Source organism: Pyxicephalus adspersus, chromosome 3 (genome assembly GCF_032062135.1).
Source record: "Pyxicephalus adspersus chromosome 3, UCB_Pads_2.0, whole genome shotgun sequence".
NCBI classification, from domain to species: Eukaryota; Metazoa; Chordata; class Amphibia; order Anura; family Pyxicephalidae; genus Pyxicephalus; species Pyxicephalus adspersus.
Genome location: NC_092860.1, coordinates 10,308,445 through 10,330,749, shown reverse-complemented (window position 1 = coordinate 10,330,749; position 22,305 = coordinate 10,308,445). Strand labels below are relative to the sequence as shown.

General features: G+C 40.0%; 1 protein-coding gene across 5 annotated transcripts in view; it reads left to right on the top strand.

Moving 5' to 3' along the window:
- Positions 1-22,206, top strand: part of PIK3R6 (phosphoinositide-3-kinase regulatory subunit 6) — a 42,284-nt gene extending 20,078 nt beyond the window's left edge. For 3 of the 5 annotated variants that reach the window (XM_072403556.1, XM_072403555.1, XM_072403557.1), the window contains exons 2-20: positions 3,718-3,809; positions 4,396-4,482; positions 5,296-5,387; positions 7,669-7,737; positions 10,015-10,147; positions 10,483-10,552; positions 10,919-11,102; positions 11,530-11,677; positions 12,354-12,437; positions 13,147-13,558; positions 14,343-14,442; positions 14,598-14,711; positions 15,608-15,718; positions 16,304-16,394; positions 17,275-17,345; positions 18,719-18,809; positions 19,374-19,438; positions 20,091-20,203; positions 20,843-22,206. In XM_072403556.1, the coding sequence (XP_072259657.1) occupies positions 3,797-3,809; positions 4,396-4,482; positions 5,296-5,387; positions 7,669-7,737; positions 10,015-10,147; positions 10,483-10,552; positions 10,919-11,102; positions 11,530-11,677; positions 12,354-12,437; positions 13,147-13,558; positions 14,343-14,442; positions 14,598-14,711; positions 15,608-15,718; positions 16,304-16,394; positions 17,275-17,345; positions 18,719-18,809; positions 19,374-19,438; positions 20,091-20,203; positions 20,843-20,999 (2,205 nt within the window). In that variant the 5' untranslated portion in view covers positions 3,718-3,796 and the 3' untranslated portion in view covers positions 21,000-22,206. Of the gene's footprint in view, positions 1-2,237; positions 3,579-3,717; positions 3,810-4,395; positions 4,483-5,295; positions 5,388-7,668; positions 7,738-10,014; positions 10,148-10,482; positions 10,553-10,918; positions 11,103-11,529; positions 11,678-12,353; positions 12,438-13,146; positions 13,559-14,342; positions 14,443-14,597; positions 14,712-15,607; positions 15,719-16,303; positions 16,395-17,274; positions 17,346-18,718; positions 18,810-19,373; positions 19,439-20,090; positions 20,204-20,842 lie in introns of those variants that run through there. The other 2 variants (XM_072403553.1, XM_072403554.1) reach the window with 2 other exon arrangements.
- The last annotated feature ends 99 nt before the right edge of the window (positions 22,207-22,305 follow it).

The window sequence follows — 22,305 nt, the reverse complement described above, 5'->3', positions numbered from 1 at the left end:
CTTCCTGGAGCGATTCTGTGTTTGTGAGTGTCGGCTATAATTAGGGATTGTGTTCTGCATGGAGCAGAAACATTGTAGGTGATGTTCTGGGAACCCAGAAGAATGGAACACCCGGCTTTGGGAAACTTGTATCTTCATTTCACTGCTAGAATATTTGCTTATAGACTTTTGATATATTATTATTCCTGGAGTGCCTGCACTGAAGGTTCAAGAAATGCTCCCAGCAGGATAGAACTCTGCACTGTGTTTTGTCGGAGGGGCCATTTTTGGTTTAAATGGAATTGAGCTTACTTTACCAATTGATTTGTAGGTACAATCATCAGACTACAACATATGTAAGTTTATCATATGTTAGTGGCTTCATTAGGAGCTGATCGGATGAAGGTGGCTTCTTCCATGGGATATTTTTGGCGGCTTCAACGGGCCATTTTTGGATCAAATGGAATTGTGCCTACTTTACCAAATGATATGCAGGTACAATCATGCATTGATGGCACATTGACAAGCAAATTTTAATATGACCGAATTTGCTATGTGTCAGCATTGTGCACAACTGCATGCGCACAGCAACAGTGTATGTACTTGCAATTTACTAGCAAGTAAAGTTGTTGCATGTTCAGAATGCAAATGTTTTCTTGGATCTACATTGGAAGCTTTTTTAGATGTACCGATCACATAGGAATAAAACTTCAGAAGGTAAAGGTGAACAAATGTTTAAAGAGCATCAGTTACCTGTATGTAGGAAACCAGCGACACAAATTGAGCCCTGAGCAAAAATAAAGTGTGGGCCCCAAATGCACAGCCTGTCTGTCAATGGGGGACCTGGAGAAGATGAGTGCCTGGGTCATTGCCCAGTTTGCCCAACCCTAAAACCAGCCCTGTAGGAAATATGCGCATGAGCATGCACAGATTATTGTATGCATGCGTGAAACATTTCCTAAAAAGTCAGCATACTGGGTCTTGGAATACAGATATCAAAGACAAATCCTCATATTTTGCAGTCTTTTTTATCTAACAGTAACAGTATACTGTTTAGGACTTTAATGCTTTAATTTTTTCTTTTATTTTGAGTATTTTTCTGCTTAGCTAGTCAGATTTTGTTAAAGCATTTTGTAATGAACTTTATAGGAGACCTAAAGCCCTATTAAAGATGTTTTACGGATTACAAATAATAACCTGGTAAAAACCTTCTCAATAAGTAAAGATATGGGCTTTATGGGCTAAGCTAAAAGCATGCTCAGAACACTATACATACATTCTACAGATAATGGTGAACAAGTTGGAAAGTTTCTTTTATTGGAGAAAGGACACAGCGTGTTTTTTCTGAAATAAAGTGCCTGTCTGGCTTTCATTTTTAATCTTAGTTAACTTTCACTTTAAGTGAATGTTCAGCACACATGACAAATCAGGACTGTACCCTACTTATTAAACAAGAGTTTGCAGTCATCCTGTGACCAATCACATGCATTTGGGCCTGCAATACAGCAATGTTGGTTTTATCCCTACTCTTGTTTGTTTGCTTTAGTAAATCACTCTTGCTGTGTCTAATTCAGGCTTTAAACTTTATAAAGCAACCCCAGACAGCAAAAACAAAGCAAGCAAAGATGGAAGATAACTATTTATGCAGCTGATTGAAGACACATAGGGCCTGAATGATGAAAGCTCTTCAAAGCTGGAGAGAATACACTTTCAGAAGTGAAGCTGGGTGATCCAAAAAACATTGAATGGATTTTTAAAAATCATTTTCTAGCAAACGTTTTGAATTCTGGACAAGATCTATTTCAGGTTTGCTGTATCACCCAGCTTCACTTCTGTAAGTGTATTCTCTCCAGCCTTGGAGAGCTTTTATAAATCAGGGCTTCCGTCCTTAAATTAAAATAGGAAGCATAAACATTTAGCAAAATAGAGACATTGTATTCTTCTGACCCGGTGGCCTTTGTAATATCTTACCTGTCTTGAAGTCTGTCCAAAGACTCTTCACATCCACACACTCCCTGGTGTGTCAGATGCCCCCTACATTATACAAAGTGGGTTAAGGCAGATGGTTAGCACATGCAAGAGGAACCAGGTACGAAGTGTCTCCAAGGGTGTTTTTGTTTCCAATTTTGTATTTCAAGAATTTAAAGAATTTCTTTGAATTCTAAAAATTTGCTTTGCCAGGTGATTTCCTAAGATTTTATGGTGTCATCCATATACATGTAGCATGCTTTGTGCAGGACAAATACCAAACTAGACCCCGAAATGAGGCACTAATTACCCTGATTGAATGAATGTGCCAACTATTGTGGAACATCTACAGGACATCTGGCCAATACAAAGTTCGAAGATGGACACTGTGGGTCATCCTTCCTAATACTTAACCCAAGTTTTGTTCTATAAGCCAACTGACCAACATCAGTGTAATTATCTTACTACCTTTGGCTCATGACGGTGAAGATTTTCCATCAGCTTCTGCCGCCTGGGAGAGGATTGGATACATTTCCGGAAAAGCAATAAATCTCAATGCAGACACAGCGTCCTCCGCTATACGGACTGGAAAAGAAATCTTTTCATTCTTCCATCACTTGTTCCATCTTCTACAACAGCCAGACGGTATTTCCATCTCTCCATCCTTTACTTATAGCCATGGAAAAATGTTTCATTTCTCCTGAGCTTGTAACTGCTGACTGCTTTAAAAATCCCAGCCAGCTCCCTTCTCCTTCTAACCATGTTCCAACTACCAAACATTCTGCTTAATAGCGATAAAATACTAATAGTTTGAGTTCAACTGAAAAGAAAATGCAAAAAGAGATGAAAAAAGCCATGCCAAACTAAGCTAATTCTCATCTAAAAAGTAGATAGGAACCCTGAGTGATGGAGGAACAAAGATAACTCAATCCTTTTAAAGAATAATTTAGATAAAGGCATGGGCAGTGGAAATATTGTGATGTCTGCAAGAGATAGTAAATACCTGACAGTGATAAATGGGCACCACACATGATAAAATCTAACCTAATATTACAATCTAATGACAGGTTCAGTTTAATAGTCACCATAATGTTTTTACCAAAGAATCCTGTTAGCATCTGCCACCATATTATAAAAAAAAAAAAAAAAAAAAAAAAAAAAAAAAAGCATTTCAACAAACAAAATGTTGTGCTAAGTGTTTAATGATCTGAATTTGGAAAGGGTTAACAGTGACGGACCCTTACTTCCTTTTTTTGCTACGTGTGCGGTGAGTTTAATCTCAAACGGATATTGAGGCTACAGGCTGAACTTTCCTAAGTCTTGACCAGTAAAGAGAACATTAGAAAATACCAAAAGTCAGGGCAGATCAAAAACAAGAACAACTGAAGGAGCGGTTTATAAATGCTGTTGGATCATCCATATGTATGGTGCCACCACTGCTCGCCACTCACTAGCAGTCTCCTGTAAACTTTATTATTACCAGAGAACATCTGCACATCATGAAGGGTGGGAGCAAAAAAAAAATGGAAAAATTATCTACAATAAACAAGGGGATGAATTTTCCATTCTCTTCCTTGAACAAATACAATATGGAAGCTCAGTGACTGGAATGAACAGGTGACAATGATCAGGTGACCCAAAATGATTTTATTTATAGGTATTCTGACCGTCAATGAAGGAAATGTCAGGGTTTTTTTTAACTTTATAACATTTTTTATTAATATTTAACATTATTATAATGAATAATGGCTTTGTTTTGTGCCTGTGCAGATCTGTGGAGCAGAGTTCAGCTGAATTATACGCACGTGTGAGATCCATCATCACCCTCGGCCTGATAAATGCCTTCTCTATGGACCTTTCAGGTAATCCCACAAAACATGTTATTCATGTATTACATCTGCCTTCTGAGCTCCCTTTCATGAGTTCCAGGGTCTAGACACCTGCAGTGCCCATTATGAGAGGCTCCCACTATCCTTGCACTGAATTCCTGTATCTAGACACCTACCATATCCATTATGAGAGGCTCCCAACATCCTTGCACTGAATTCCCGGGTCTAGACACCCACCATATCCATTATGAAAGGGCTCTCACCATCCTTGCGCTGAATTCCCGGGTCTGTACACCTGCCATGCCCAATATGAGAGGCTCCCAATATCCATGCACTGAAATCTTGGGTCTGTACACTTGCTGTGCATGTTATTAGGGTTCCCACTATCCCTGCACTGGGTACAACTACACTGCATTACCACACTTTAAAACTTTTTAAGTGGTGCCCCGAAGTTAACACATATTTGTTGCTATGGTGCATTGTGTGCTGTGAAAATGTTGGAGGTAAGTAGGCAGCCTATTCAAAATAAATGCTCTGCATCATTGCCATAAATGTTCTCCTTTTTGATGCTGTAATGGTTACAAACAACCCTAACTGATATAAATATTCTTCTTTTCAGCAACTGAGGCAGACATGGTTCATCAGAAGGTGCAAGCCATCCTCCGGGGCCTTGATGGGCAGCACGCGACGCTGCATTCTGACCCAGGTACGATTGGGGGGACCGAAAGGAGAGGGAGCATTCGGGTGTCTTCACCAAAAGTCATTTTTAACATGTTGTTGTTTTCATGGTCAACTTCAAATATCTACTGAGTTTTCTGCATGCAGCCCCATACCGCAAGACAATGCAGAGTTGTGGTATTTAAAAAAAAAATCAGATTTTTTTTTGCTTTTTTGGGCACGTTAGGGTGCATTTGCAGTGCATTAATTTGGCTGCCCTAATATAATGCACATTTGCAAACATCTAATAGTCTAATCAGGCCCTAAACAGTTTTTGACCTGCACTATTCAGATCTTTATGTTGCTCCAATGACCACTGGGTTGATGCACTTGCAGCTAGGACATGACAACACAAACCTAGAAGTAGCTCAGAAGAGTCTTTCATCAGGATGTTGCCAAATCTAGATGCCCAGTTGCTCAAATAAGCATTTTTAAGAAGCTGACGTGTGTGAAGAGGCTATGAACAGACTCAGGCTGAACATGCAGGGGCGCTCTGCAATAGCAAGTCAGCCTACAGTCCATAATGGAAATGTGAAGCATGGAGTGACAATGCAAAACACACAGAACAAATGTTGTCATATGTGACAGTACATCTATGGGAAGACTAATATTGGCAGGACCACCATATAGTATTACAGGCACTGCATATACTATGGTAAAAGGACAGTAAAGTACAATAACCAGCAAAGCCAATAACACAACAATAGCATACAAAAGCAATCTTTGAACATGGCAATATGATGCACATATAGGGACATCAATTGGGAGGTATTTTTGAATGACCATTGTACACTTTCCTCAGGAATGCTAAGATGGACCCTGCACAAGAGTTTGGATCGGAACCCCTACAGTGGAAATATTATGGTTGGTGTTCTCATTAAGGAGCTGGAGAAGGTAAGATGCTGCCAATGGAATGCCATTTATATACCCATACAGCAGGGGAGGGGAATAATATAAAGGGGGCTTAAAGTACAAGCCCAGCTGATAATGCTAATTGTTATGTTTTAGATGGGGTGAGAAGGGGTTAGAGACTTTGTTTGGTTTCTATTCAGACCAGGAAGTCTCCCCAATAGGGTCACAGACAATAACATAATAAAAGAAAAAAATGAAATGTTAAAGAAGAGGGCAGATTCAAAGGGCAAATGCTCTTCTACAGTCACCCTAACAATGTGGATGGAGGCTGCATTGCCTTAGTGCAATAGGGAGTCATTCAGTAAGTTTATAGTAAGTAAGTAGGGTAATGCACTAGATAGGTGAGTTTCAGCCTGTAAAATCAGTTCACATGGAATGTGTTCTCTCCCAATTCCCAGTGCAGGTAATACTACTGGATGGCTCATGTATTGTACAATGATAGTGAGCTGTACAGCAGGAGGAGACTCCAAGATAGAGGGGTACAGCTGGGGGGGTGGGGGCATTATATTGAGGTACTTTAATAGATTTAATTTGTGTTTTTACTTTTTTATTGTCTGTTTTACCTGTCAGCATGCATTGTCTGGTGAGGGCTCAATCACTGTCATTTAAAATACATTCACCTGCATTTCGTGAATGTTAGATTCACAGCTTTAAAAAATGACTCAGTGTGTACTGTTGCATTTTTATTGTCCTCGAAACATTGAACAAATGAAACTACAATATTACATTTTGTTGAAATTCTTTGGATTTTAACCAATATTGAAATAAAAACTTTCGTTTTTGCTCATCCTTCGTTGACAGATGACTAAACTTCTCTGTATTTGTCACTGAAATATCAGCTTTTCTTTGGTGCTGAGTTTCCTGTTATCATTGTGGCATCTTCTGTAACCACAAGAAACAAACAAGATGCTGTTTGGCATGCAGAGTGGCTGCTGTGTCCATGTTGCATGCCAGGCGGTGCGCTGGGTTTTATTAGGCCTTTTTATAGCCCTTTCTGCAGGCTCAGGGTGATGCCAGGAAGAATCTGGGCAGAGTTTAGATCACAGAGTTTAGATCTCAGCCCAGTTCACTGAAATATAGGTCAGTCTTTTGTCGCTAAGAAGACAGCCGGTGAAAAACAGGAAGAGGGAGAAGCGCCGCCGTCCAAGCGCTCCAAATTCCTGATTGCATTTAACCCCTGACTTACCAGATAAACTTGCAATTTGCATAAAAGACACTTTAAATAATCCTAACATTAGTGTTGGTCATTTGATCCAAATAGGGATGAAGTTCCTGGAATCTGAAGTTAGTTTGATAGATTTTGTTAAAGTTTGGAGCTGCAGTTGGAAAAATCTTAAAGCAAATGCTCATTTTTCACCACTGCTTCCTGTCCTCTTGGTGCACCCTGCCCTTAAATTTAAGTTGGTTGCACATTGGTCAATGGGTGTACAACCAGGTGAATGATCAATATATCCCTGGATTAGCACCCTGCACCTATCAACCAAGCCCATTCTTTGCCCAGTCAATGCCACCACCATGACCACCCATTCCCCCCAAGGCCCTGAGTGCCCAGCAAAAAGGAAATATTCATCTACTTTTAGTTTTCTGAGCAAAAAAAATAAGGGAAGGAGAGAGAAAGAAAGAAAAATCTCAGCTTCTAATACTATAGCATGCATTGAAAAAACCATGATGGCTACATTTTACCTAATCTGCAAAGGGTCTTGAGACTCCTCTTCTCAGAAAAACCACCCAGTGCTCAACCCAGAAATTTTTTTAAGCTGGGTGGAAAGAAATTGTAGGCGGGTGGAATCCCCTGATTTGTGACCAAACTCTTCAGTAACCACCCAAAAACAGCCGGGTGGTTGCTGAAAATTGCCGGGTGGTGCGCCCAGCTAAAACGGGCTGCGGAGAACACTGCCACCCCTTTACCCCATAGTTCTGTTACTGACCCACAAGAAGCAGCAGAAAAAAACAATCACAAAAAAATGTGGAATTTGGTTCTGAACCTTACTGCCAAAACCATTCTGGTGTCACTTGGTCCCTTTGATAGCCATTACAATTTTTCCAGCATTTTGGCCAGAGAGGCAGCAAAGTCACTTGGGACAAGTGTCATGTGACAGGTCACATGACACAAGAGAGGAGGGGCAGTAAATTCAAGGCTGAGTACCACCCTGGAGGAGGCTTATGGGCTCAGCCCTACAGGTACAGATAATTGAATAAAAATGTTATCTCTGTTCAATATACTGAACTTCTTCATCTGTCTGTCTTTCTTTTGTGTTCTCAGGCAAAACTGAGTGACAACTTGCACTATATAATCCCATTATTGCACACGCTGATGTACGCCATCACAAAGGTAGGTCCTGGAAATGTCAGTAAATCACTATACGTTTGCCTAAAGTGGACCTGTTTTAAGAGAAATATAAAATATTAGTTACCTGGTTGTCCTGTATTTCTCCTGCTACAGGAAAGTACAGAAGCCATTATGCTTGGCATACATGCTGCCATTTTCAGTAGTATTTTTGATCATTGAGTTTTTGTTGATTTGATTGTCCAGCTTAAGATTAACATGACAATTTTATCATGTGTATGCAGGAACAGCAGCCTATTAAATATAAACAGAGAGAAATGCCATTCATTTAATAATATATATAGTTGTGGTCTTTGTAGCACAGTGATTCCATTAATAATATTATAATAATTTTCCATAATATTCGATCCAGGTACGCAGAGGAGTTAATGATTATACATATATGTTTATGGTATTCGGCTACATAATGTTTACATACAAATGGTCTTATGTACTAAGCATACGTGTGAAGTTACATTGGAAAGTTGTGGAATATAGTGTGACGTGTAAGAGATAAGAAGGGTATCAGGGATGACCCCACCCAGGAGGATTCCTCAGCACCACTCCAGAAACTGAAAGTAGATGTAAACCTATAGTAATAGGGCCTGATTTATTAAAGCTCTCCAAGGCTGGAGAGGATACATTTTCAGAAGTGAAACTTGAAGATCCAGCAAACCTGGAATGGATCTGGTCCTGGATTCCAAACATTTGCTAGCAAATGACTTTGAATAAATCCATTCCAGGTTTGCTGGATCACCCAGCTTCTCTGATAAAAGTGTATCTTCTCCAGACTTGGAGAGCTTTAATAAAATCAGAGTCATAAAGTCTACAATTGTAGTAAAACAATGTTATTTATTACAAGCGCCTACAGAAGACAAACACCTTGATGTTTTTAGGTGCTGCAGTGTGAAATGCATAAGATATTAGCCTGCTATAGAGGCTTTTACTAATCCTGTGCCATCATGTACAGCAGTATATTTTCCTTTTGATCCTGGCAATCAATGGACACATGTGCATTTGGCCAGTTCTGCTAGTAGCAATGTTTATTAATTGATGTATTTGTAAAAACAAACACTAAAATATCATATGAGGGTTGTCATGTGAGTTTAGGATTGTGAGTCATTTCCAAACTGGGTTGCTGTAAAGACACCAAAACACTTCTTAATGGAGGCAATGTGCAAATCCCCCTCATTTGCACTATTATGGGGGTTTTCTGCAGGCCATTGGAGCAGGATAGGTAAAATTATTTTACAGGACCCCCCTTCTGTAGAATGAAGCCAGAAACGTATCCAAGTTCTGAGCTGTCCAGCTACAATGGATCTGGTATGGCCAGGCATAGAAGCAGTCAGAGGGCTTGCTTTAGAAAAGTAATGACGTTTATTGGGTAAAACAAGAAAAAGTGTTTTGAAGTAATGAAATCCAATATCATGTAAAACATACAACTCCTTCTCCTCTCCCAAACACATGCACATATTCATGCACCCCAGAGGAAAAATAGCAACCAGCATCATTATATTCTACAGGTTCTCTGCTTTCAGAAAACATATCACGTTTTGGGGTTTAGGGTTACGTCTTCAGGTAATGGTTTTGCTGTACGTCGGATCAAATTCATCCAACTTACCAAAAGGTGGCAAAACCTGAAGGCTTTCCAATTCTTAAAGATGTCACCTGTCGAAAATGTGGCAAGTCTAAGAACACACAGCCCAATGTGTCAGCTGTCCTCTATGGAAAACCCAACTGATTTGGTTAGACAATGGAGCCCTCCATTGTGTTTAGTAGCCCCTGAGAATGGAGAAGGATGATTGGTAGGGGGTAGCTTAGGCATCATGGTAATCATGGGGCAGCACGGTGGCTCACGGAGTTTGCAGGTTCTCCCTTGTCTGCGTGGGTTTTCCTCCGGGTACTCTGGTTTCCTCCCACATACCAAAAACATGCAGTAAGGTTTATTGGCTTCTCCTCAAAAATTGACCTTAGACTACATTACTGACATATGACTATGGTAGGGAGATTAGATTGTGAGCTCCTTTGAGGGACAGCTAGTCACATGACCATCGACTTTGTACAGTGCTGCGTAAAATGATGGCGTTATATAAATGCTGTATAATAATAATACTGTATAATAATAAATGAACCCCAGGTATCAAAGTGAATTAATTCCAGAGAGGCATTTTTGGCACCATGTGCTGGAAGTCGCTGAGGTGAAAATGAGAGATAAGTGCATCTTTAAGTGCATTCAGGGTGTTACATATTGATAAATAATACACATCCTTACATCTTTTTCAGGCGGCATACATCTCAGACGAGCTCTACGAACGTGTTTATGTCTTTTGTAAGAAGATTCTGACTCTGCCCAAACCGTACTGCACAATTGGGTTGGACTATGCCCAGAGGATCAAAACGGAAAAGAAAGTGCCAGGTATATCCGGAGAATTTTCCAAGCACTATCTGCATCTGATAGCATAATGAAATCCACATATCTCTCCAAAACAATTATGCTGTTTGTGGGTGTTTATGCACATGTGGAAGAATTCAGCAAAATTAGAAATGGTCCTTGATCTGTCAGAGTTCTTGGTGGTAGCACAAACACAGCAATCTTACCACTGGCTTCTGCAGAGGGGTGACAACAGGCAAGAAATTATTGGTTTGCACCGCTCATCTTTTAATGCATTGAGTGCACATTAAGTGTTCAGTTTACATACAATGCAGTGAGTTTTTTTTTCTTTTTTTAATAGATCTCTTTTCTTCTTTCAGGATTTTCTTATCAGAAGATGGTTGTTTCTGAACAAAATCTGAAAAGAGACGTTTCTCATCAACAAGACAAGTGAGTGACTGCCATCTCTGTAACAATAAATTATATTCAGATGTCACTTTTTGGCAGTTGGAAGGATGATTTCTGATTGGTGGGTGATGATCTTTGCCTTAAAAAAAAACAAATATCCCCATAACACATTCTTGGTGGCAAGGGAAAGGATTTTCTCAGACTGCAACAATGAAACTTTAGTTAAAATAATACAATTTGAATAGATGTATTTGCTGTAAAATCCACCTTTGAACCACAGCATCCTTATGATAGCCAAAAAATCAGCATTTTTTAGAAGTCAAGATCACATAATTCCCTAAGGACAGGGAAATTCTATTCTATTCTAAAACCAGCTGCAGTAACAAAGCATGGCATTCCTTTTTGCAGGGTGCTGCTGTTTCTGGACCCTGGCCTGGTCTCGGAGGCTGTGTGTAACACTCTTTTACGGGAGACTCAAGCGGGTCAGATGTCGCACACCTCCGCATCCTGCATGAGTTATGTCATTGCCAACAGCATCCAGGCCGCCCTGGGAAATGACTGCGACATAGCTCTGCTGCGAAGACTGCTGGAGGTAAGTGGACATGCTGCATTCAGCCTTGGAATTGGATAAAATGATCCTAAATTCACATGTTGAAATATGAAGTGTATGTAAACAGTGACACTGAACTTATTAATTACTTTTAGGCTGCTAAATTTACAAATTAAACCTCAATAATTCTGCCACAAATCCAGTAAGCACCTCTTTTCCTGTGCTGACTGTTATCAATCACTTTGTTCCCAGGTATCTCTGTGTAATACAAACCTATCCTGTTCATGCAGCCATCACAACCTGTCAGCTATTCTAAGCAGATCCCTGGGATCCTCCACGGGTCACATGACCTAGGGCCACCATTAAGTCATGTGACCCACAGGAGCTCTGCACTTTCTATGTTCTTGTGTTGTTTTTTAATGTTTAATTCCTGTTTTATTTCTCTTCTCTCCTTTTTTGACCTTAAAAGAACCAAACCACAGAGGAAGTGGAACTTTGGTTCCAGGAAGTTTTGTCTGCGGTGGAGCGAAGCGAGCAAGAAGGTGGAGGCAATAGGAGAAAGCACAGCGAAAGGCTCAGGGAGATCTATGACAAGATTGTCACCTCATCACAAAAAGGTAAATTTTGGAATTAAATGACTTTCTTTGATAGTATTTTATAGAAGATTTACGCAATGACAGAGATTTAATTAAAGTTGAACTCACATGATTGGCTCCTTCTGCTTACCCCTTTCTCAGTCTGAGCTCTGCAGGTACCAAATGAGGTTGATACCAAGTCACATTCAGCACATGGATTGCATTTTAAAAATATATGTTTGTTTCTCATGTATTAGTATGTATTAATGGTTACATAGCTGCATTAATGTGTGCCTGGAGCTTAAAATAAACATGCCATGAGATATCCCTATTTAATGTACAGCACTGCGTAATATGTTGCCGCTATATAAATCCCATTTATTAATAATATTATTATCATTATTATTAACAATAATAATAAAAAATAATATAAAAATTAATAATAATATAAAAATAAAATTTAAAAAATCACAACTCACTGTCACAGCAACCAAATCATATGTCTGGGGGCCCCTTATGGAATGCTGAACACATACTGCTCCCATAAAGCTCCTTCTAAATTTAAAGGAAAACATGAAAAACATTGCAGCTTCCTATTTCTTAGATTGCTTTAGTTTTTACAATTCAAAAAGTATTTGACGCTGGGTTCACTTTAAATATTCCTCAATGTTCTCCACTCAATAATTGGCTGACACATTCCTTTTCTTTTCTCTTCCAGAAGATCCAGAATCAAAGCTTCAGGGAATACCTCTTCCCAGCCCGAATATCGGAGTCCACCTCTGGACTGACGATGATCAACTATGTAATTTTTATTTTCTACACCAGTTTCCCTACAATCTATAAATCTGTCTGGAAATGTCCAGTGTATGGTTGAAGATGTTCATGCAGCTTTCAGTGCAAATTTACAGACTGAGCTGTTCATAGACTTTATATTCATATTTCTGTGTATGTAAAATTCAAACGTTAATGTTAATGTCAATTCCCAGGTCTGCACACCTGCTGTGCCCTTTATGTGGGACAACCACCATCCCAGTGCTGATTTAATTGGTCTGCACACCCGCTGTGCTCTTTATGATGGGTTTCCATCATCACCTCTTCTTTATTACCAAATATATTGTTTTTAGATTAAAGAGAATGTAATAAAAGGAGAAGAAATACACAGAAAGAATTCCCAAGTTGTCAGTAACGGAAAATTAAGAAACTTAGTGTCTAATAATATGAAAAGTCAGGGACCTACAGAGTCTACCAAGCTTTAAAAAGACATTGTAGACATTTGATGTGCAATGGGAAGGGGTTAGATTGGAAGTTTCATTAGGGTTTGGTTCTATACACTGTAGGATGAAACATTCTAATATTTACATAGGAATATTTTAGCTGCACTATCCCTTACTTTTGTATATCCTTCATCTGCCACAGATCACATGTGAATAATGGTGGTGTTGGGATGTGTGATAGTATTCATTCTATAAATGAATCTTGTCAACGATAACTTTCTCCTACCTTGTACACAGGGAAAGAGCTCATGCTATTCACTCGTGAAACCCAAGCTACAGACACCGAGATTGAGTCGTTCAAGATGCCAGAACTGGCAATGGACTCAGAAGGCAACGAGCAGAACCGCATTTCAGTGTGGTCCAATGACAGTGGGATTGAGAGGGACTTGCCTGGGGCAGAGGAGAAGGAAATGGCAAAACTTCATAGGAAGCCATGTATAAGGAAGAAAGGGCCTGACCTCGACTCCGCTGTCCTGCTTCAAAACCTCACCAAGGCACCCAAAGGAAGCCGAACTGGGACTCTACAAAGGCTATCAGGGCAGAGCACTGAGGTCCCTTCTGGTCCTGACAAGCTGCCCACCGCTAGGGTCATCGTTTTGGGTGATGACAGGGCTCTGGGGAGACTGGCAAAAGCTTACTTTTCTTTCAGGTATTCATAACTCCAAAATGTGGTTTACTGATATTGCCTGCTAAGCATCTCATACTGGAGCCGAACCGGCACCACGTTTACTTACCAGGGCATCATGAGAAACAATAGTGGCAGTCATTTTGGTTCAGTAACTTTTATCCTCCATGTATTTTTTGTGTGACAGGCCAGCACAAGATCCGCACTATTCATATTAGGAAAGAATGCTAAATATGTTAATATTCCATGAATGGGTAAAGTGACAGTGTCTCTTTAAAGAAACTCTGCTGTCAACATCTGTTTTATTATACATTTACTATAATGACTGGTACCACCACTGTACTCTTGCAGATCCAGAAGCACTAAAAGAATCCCTGCAGCATTCTATACATTCTTAGGTGTATAATGCCTGCCTTCCCAAAGTGCTCTGTGGTTCCTTCAAAGATGCAGGGATATTAGTAAAATTGCATTTTGGAAGGGAGGTGATCAACCACAGCAGTAAGGGGCATTCGGCACTCTTGGAAGTGCTGGGTACTGCAATTTTTACCAGTACCTGTGGATATGCAAAAGATCAATGATTTATTTTAATGTTAGCTGTAATGGCATTGGTAAGGTTGGTGCATGATGCTGTCAGTAGGTCTAATTGTGTCTTTGTTGCCATCATGTGGTCATACGTGGTAATGCAGCTTCAGTTGTGCAGCAGGATACAATAATTCTACACTGTTGTTTCCATGCTGAAGCACTCTTGTATTCTTTTATTGCAGAACCTAGATTAGTAAATACAATCTCTGTACTTTTTACCCTCTAGGAAGAGAGAAGCCAGAAGGCCGCACAGAACCCTTAAAGCCAATCTTCAGTTCTTTTACATCCCTGTCCACGGAGAGCAGGCTGAATCCTCATCTGATATAGTAAGTCTGTCTATCTGTTCTTTTATTATTCAAAGTGAAATCCATTTGCTATTGATTTCTACACCTTATACATTGCTGTTTCAATACAACAAATGGAAAATCACTGTTCTATTTGATACTAATTACATTGATGATGATGGTTTGCTTTTTACCAGGAGGAAGCACCATGTGAGATGCATGAACTAAGCAGGTACTTGGGTCAGGTGGACCCATGGTATGACCGGAACATCAACACTCTATGTGGCCGGATCTCCAAACTTGCACTAATGGTAAGTAGACCGAGACTATGGTGCTGAGAAGGCAGAACAATGGACCTGGCATATTCACTCATTCAGTCATACCCAGTGCACAAATTATTATTACTATTATTATTATCAAGCAGGATTTAAATAGCACCAACATATTACACAGCACTGTAGGGGTAAAATACAGGGGTTGCAAATGACAGACGAATACAGACAATGACACAGGAGGAGAGGACTCTGCCCTGAGCTTACAATCTAGGAGGTGGGGGAATTAACACATAATAGGAGGGAAGATACACATAACAGCATACCATACCAGGCAAAGAAATTCCGATTCATTTCCCCAGCACAGGGGACAAAATTAAATCTAATTCACCTGGCTGAGCAAGCAATGTGATCGAATTGCATCCCGCTGATTTATAGACTATTAAATTCTGCAGCATGACAAGGAGACCTACTGAAGAAATTCCCAGTGTAGAGGAGCTTACAATCTGTTCTTGCTGCCATAGTCATACAGGCACTGAACACACAAAAAAAACGGCACCACACAGGTGTGTCCCTGGTAAAAATAGTACTTTAATTATCTCTATCGTACCCCAATCCTTTGTGTATTGATGGGGAGCACCTGTTACTAGCATGCCTTGACTTCTTGCAATATATGTAGAAAACCATAAAGACTGCACTGTTATGGGGCCAGCAGGATTCTCTGACCATAGCACTTAGCTTGATTAGGGGTTCTTTGGTCACCTCTAGGTAAGAATGGAACCCAAAGGTTTAGGATGACATTTCTAGAAAACTGGATCTATCTTCTATATGTGGGAAGTGGACTGGTAACATCAGAATGACCCTGTAGTATAGATCTCCAAGTCTGACCGTAGATTACCTTCAGTATCAAACAATGACAAGCGTGTTATTTACAGCCCGTATGTCCGACAAGAGATGCCTCATCTGATCCTTTCATTCTGGATGTCGCCTCGTACTACCTGCGCTTTGGACTGCAGCCGGTCTACTTTCAAATATACAATGTGAAGGTTAGTACTGCCTACCACCCACACTCTTCATTCAATTACTTACTTCTAGCTTTAAAAAGGTTTTATAAGTCTACTGGGGACATTATAAGCCCCCGGCCAAGGTGATAGTGGAATTGTTTGAAAATTGTTTCAAAGGATCAGGGATGTGTGTCAAGGGGCAATAGCAGTGTTCTCCCCAGCCCTTTTAGCAGGGCGCACCACCAAGCACTTTTCAATACGGGGGCCACTACCCTACTACATCGTAAGCTTAAAAAGACTTCTGGGAAGAATAGTAAATGGCACACAAAAAACAGCAAATGCCAGGCCCATCAAAAAAAATACAAAGCATTACAAATAAATTGTGTATCTAAATATATATTGGTGACAATTCAGGAACAAAACTGGGAGGGGAACAGAGGGTTGTCAACCCATAGCAGAAGGTACCTGAACAAGGACCACTATTGCAGGATCACATTGAACAAGTGTTAAATATTTACCAAGAAAGGAAATGTTTTATTTAGTAATTTCATTGGCATGAAGGTGGGGTGGAGGCATGAACTCTGTACCAGCAGATTAAGTTGCTGTTAAGATCCAATGTTGTTTCAGATCCACTTCAGAGACCTAACTTTGGAACCGGTGGAGGACGTCTTCCTGACTGAGCTGAAGGTGGAGATTCAGGACTGCACCTTTACTAAATGTAAGCAATGTGATATTGAGAAAGAGCAGGGTTCATAATGTGAGCGGCCATGGATGGACACATCTACCTGTCCTCATTTAAAGCACATTGAGCTACCATTTTTTCCATCCTAAATATATGATTGGGCAGGTAAATAACTCCCTTTACTCTGTCATCAACCTAAAAATTGCACAAGCATATCAATTTTAAGTATTAACCTTCCCATAGCCGATTTGTTTTATTAGTTTGCAACTCATTGCAAAAATTTGAAAACTCGATTGCATACCACAGTCCCCTTCCACTTGTCATAGCCCTCCCTTCTCTTCTTGGAAGGTCTAATTGCTGTTTGCTGGCCCAGAACTCCCATTTTACTTTTGTGTATCTCTGGGAATAAAGAGGAATACTATAGAGTGCCCCTTGACTGATACTTCTGAGTCTGCAAAACAGGGACCTTTTACAGTCTTGGCTTTTACAGGTAAATACCATGAATAAAATTCATTAAATCCAGATATATTCTTATGGGAAGATTATAATTGAAATTAAAGCCCTGGTAACCGGGTCTCTTTATTGGAAATTGCTATTCGCCATTAAGAGACAGATCCTAAAAATGTTCCCCTTTAGTAGCAGGTGCAGAGTATACCCCAAGCCCCATAAGCACCCTGCCTAATTATTGCCAGGTCAAAGGCATGCTTTAAGAAGTCAATTTCATCTTTGTTTCACTTTCTAAGAAGGATGACAATCATGAAGACTGAATTTAGCATTCAGTGAACCTAAGTAAGTATAGAGTAAGAGTAGCAGTGGTAACTCTCACATTCCTGTACTGACGGGCTCTTCCCTGAATTATTGGCACATTCAAACGATCATCATTGTCATTTTAATAAAGTTGTCTTAATTTTTTCAGTGAGCACAATGACCAGAAAGAAAACTGTGGCGGATTTTCGTGGTGCTGGAATTCAGGTTCATTATAAAAAGGTAACATCTCATAGCAGAAGGAAACTATAATAACATTGATCAGTTTTGGTGGTTTGTGATGGGATATAACAAATTATAATGTGTAATGTTTTGTGGGAAAGTTTATGAAAGTTTTAGAACCCTGCCATTCTTTTTTTAATGGACTGTGTTACCAGAAGATATATCCTCATTGGATTCCTCCCTTCTTCTTCCATCTCACTAATAATAAACAGTCTATTACAGTCCAGTAATTATTAGTACAATGTACTGATCTAACAAATAATTATTTCATGCAGGGGGCATATCTGTTTGTCTGTTGGCCTTGGTCCCTGCTGGGATAAGTGGAGGGATGCGTCACCATTGTGTATAATGTGATCTTTTCAGTTATTCAGCTCCGATCAAAGCAGAATCTAATTCTGCCTCCAGACAGAAATGTTATATTAATAAAGAACTTTAAAATATTATTGAAGCTTCAAACAAAAAATAATCAAATGCAAAAACAAAAAAAATTCACACTCACTGTTGAGATGGTAAGAATGATTTGGACTCTTCGACATTATTGCCCCATGAGCCACCAGAGCTCAGGAACAACCTCAGCCAAAAATATTCCTAGTCTGATGAAGAGGCAAGTGACACAGGAAGTCTTGAGGCTGAAAACAACAAAAATTATTGATGCTGCTCTGTGGGTAAAAAGTGTGGAAGGGATAGGTAAATCATGAGACTCCCTGAACAAAACTGCAAATATTAAATCTGGTAGAAAGGTCACATGTTCTACAAATCTTCTTCCAGACAAATGAAGCACCAGGCATTTGGTTTATCTAAGAAGTGGCCCCTTACAGTGCTTCTAAAAGCCCAAAGGCAGGAGGCAAATGCTTCCCACCACTCCTCTTCTGCTGCAAATCTTTGTAGTTCTCTCCATTGGCTTCCATTTCACCTGAGAATAAAATTCAAGCTCCTGTGCTTTGCCTTCAAATCTGTCCACAGTTCTTGTCCCAACTTGTCTGACCTAGTAAAAAAATACTCCCCCAGTCGCTCTCTCTGCTCCTCCAATGACCTACTGCTGACTTCCTCACTCATAACCTCATCGCACGCATGGCTCCTAGACTTTTCTGCTGCCCCAACTCTCTGGAATGGTCTTCCTCGTCCTATTCGTCCTCATATTGTGTGATACTTCCCCCACCTCCTAGATTGTAAGCTCTTCGGGGCAGGGTCCTCTCCTCCTGTGTCACTGTCTGTATTCGTCTGTCATTTGCAACCCCTATTTAATGTACAGCGCTGTGTAATATGTTGGAGCTATAAAAATCCTGTTTATTATTATTAATAATAATAATGACTATAGTACATAATGATAGATCTGTGTATTGGTGTCTGTAAAATATAATGTTTTGTTGCAGGCATTAGCCAGTAATCGGGGGAAAGATGCCTCTCTGGTGCTCAGAAGTGCTGCAGCCGTTATCAAAGCCATACCCAATAAAGAGACTGAAGGTGAGATTTCTGGTCAGGACCGCAGGCCAGAACCACATACAGTAACTATGAGCATCAGAACCAGTGGGTTACACTCTAATTCCTCGCCGCAGGCATACAGACACAGCCTTACCTATTGTTTTTACATTCTTCTTACTGTCTCAGTGATGGTGATCTCCTCCATCCTCTTCCTGTCTACATACACACACCCTAGATTCAGCTGCACATCATTGCTCCGGACTATGTTCTCTAATGAGAACAATGGTGGACAACAATGGTGTCTGTGCAATATGTGTCGGTATGGCTGCTATTAGTCTGCACTAGGGAAGCATGTGACTATGTGGGAGCCCAACTGGTTGTCACCCCATGGAAGTGTATTAATAAGGATTTTTATGGGAGGATCACCAGAGGTTATTTGATTTAAGCTGGAGATTTGAAATGATTGAACACATTATTTGAAATGACATGAACATGTAACGCTTATAAGAAGTTTTATAGATTGGGGTCATGCATACTCCATGTGGTGGTTGGGGGAACCCAGAACTCAGCACAGCAAGGTCAGCTAATAATTCTTATTTCTTGCAGACTTGGTGTGTCTGAACATCTGCATTGAGGAGACAACGAAATCCTCCTCTGGACGCTCAAGTCTGGTAAGTAGAGATAGGTGATATAATGAAGTAAACAATATATTCCTGTGTGATTTAGGAGAGATTCTGCCCAGCCCTAATGAGGAGTGATAAACATTTTCCTATAATTTAAAGATACACCTGGGAAAAAGCCTTAAGTATTTCTAACCTATATTTAACTACCAACAATCCATTCTTACAATAATTACATCATTATCACCTATACATCATCTGATATCAGGCTGGCAATGGGAGGGACTTCGCTGGCTGTAGATATATTAGATAAAACTCAATTTAAAAATAATGTCAAGTGTGACAAACAAATTTGTACACAGATCCCCCAAACAATATTTATCTATCCAACACATTATGGGGGTTCAAAACACCCCCTTCATCTGCCCTACAAAACAGAATATAAATATATATATAAGTATGTGTATGAGGCCTGACTCTACTTGCTAAACTTCTATGTGATTTTTGATTATGCAGACCATTTATGAAGCCACAAAATACTTACGGTAATCTTGTTGGTGGTATTTGTGAATCCTAGAAATTCAGTTAAGGACGATTTGTTTTCACCTTACTGCAAGAAAATCTCGGCCAATCTTTCAGAATGTGATGGTCAGTGATGTCATGCAGCCAGTGAAATGATTGCATGGTTCTTCATCTGTTGCAGGGTAACACTGAAGGGTTAAAGGCATCCAGCATACAGATGCGGAGCCTGGAGCTGAGAACTCTGAGCCTTCAGCTGGACAAAGACAGCCGTAGGACTTACACCAATGTCTCCAGGTGAGAGAAAATATGAACATCTCTTATGTCATCTCTATCACATGTGATCTGAATTCAGGTCATTGTCAACTGGGCTCTAATACGGAAATTGACACCAGCACCCCCATACCTGTTAGCTGCAGATTGATACAGATGCAGACAACTGGGTTTGAAATGTCAATTGGGGAATTGGTGGAACTTGCATTTAAAAAAAAAATCTAATTTGAATGTAATAATTAGTTTTAAATTGAAATTATTAAAGTATCCACTAACACCAATACAACAATGTTGGGCGTACTTCCATTTAAAGTTCCCCTGCTGATCTTCCCTTTTATGCCAGAGAGGAATATCTGAGGAACCTCATGGTACCCGACTATAATATCAGGACAAGAAATGTATGTACAGATGGAGGCCAACAGCATAATGTACAATGCAGAATTCGGTGATCACATTTTTATTTACATTGATAAATTAAACTACAGTTTGGGCTTAAAATGTAATTTCTGCTTTCTGTAATTGGCGTATTTTTGCTGTCTGCCTGATATTCATCTGTATGGGTTACCTGTATTCCCTATTGGCCTAAAATTTGTATTTCATAAACCTCTTAATAAAAATAATTTATTTATAAAAATATAATTCTGAAAATGTATATTTCTGCAGTTTAGAGATCACCCCCTGCCAGGAACCTGGGTATAGCCTACAGAAGATGAGGGCATGTCGCGGCCAGGGGGACGGGAAGGAAGATGGTGGTCTGAGCCGCTACATGACAAAATCTCTGCTGCTTCCAATAAATACATTTGCAGGCATTATCCAGTGATGTCAGGAAGATCACCAATATCCAGAAAATGGACTTTATTAATGACCTATTAATAGACCTTGTCAATGACTCCATTTACAGCATCTCTTAATGAACTATTTTGCACATAGTAATGAGCTATTAACTTTAAGCTGATCCTAATCCAATTTATGAGTTTAATGAGCATCTTTAATTGTTATCTCCTTATATCTCTTGAGGATTCCAATGGTAAGCTATGCATTACCTCTACTTCCCCATCATGCATGCTATAAATTAAATTGGAAATACATGGCAAGAGCCCATGATAATGGCGGTGACTGAGGATGTCAGATATCAGAGATCCCTGTACTACAATGCCCTAGAGCAGGGGTTGGCAAACTTTTTGGACTACTAGGCCATTTCAGGAGGTCAAGGAGGCACAATAGGCCAGAAGAAACAAGGTGTCCAAGGAAAGGTTTTTTCCAACTGTGACTGCAAGCGAGCAGCCTCAGTCTTCTGTTCATCCGCGGTGTAGTCTCTGTGCTTGTGCTTGGCATCAAAATGCCCCTTGAGATTCGACCGCTTGAAAGTGCTGTTGGTGTCATTGCACACTAAACAAAGGGCTCTGTTGTCGTGTTGGATGAAGAATAATTTGTCGGTCTATTCAGGGTTGAAGACACGACATTCAAGGTCAACCTTCCGGAGACTGGTAGCTGCGCGTTGCTTCTGCTCTTTAGGCAAAGTAATTGGAGTTACTGTGCGGGAACTGGATGATATCACGGGAACTCGCAACAATTCAATTAGGCTGGATCCAACAATAAATACCTAGGCGGCGTTAGGCCGGACTAGAATACTGGCTAGGCCGTATCTGGCCTATAGACCAGAGCTTGTCTACCTCTGCCCTAGAGATATAAGAAACCTTCAAGTGGTTAAAATCTTCTGAAAGTTGAAATATTTGATCAAGGCTAAGAGTATCTTTAAACTGACAGCATCTCCCATGTTTGAGGAGTGGTGCTAACAGGATCAAATCTGAAGTAAATGTATACACTGGAGCCAAATTCAAGTGTTTGTACATCTGAGGTTTACCGACCGCGGCCTTACCTGGCTGATGTTCAGTCATGACCGCCAAACGCCTCTCTCTTCTGAACAACCCTGAGTATTTGGCAAGAACTAAACTTGTGTTTGTTGTCATATCGCTTCTATTTATTTATTGTAATTGCTGTAAATATAAACTTTGCCATCACTCTGACTGGTTTGTTATTGGTAAAAGTTACAACAATGTAGACTGAGGATTGTTACAATATATAAAAATCCAAGGAGAAAAGTGTCATATATTGCAGCTTATTAA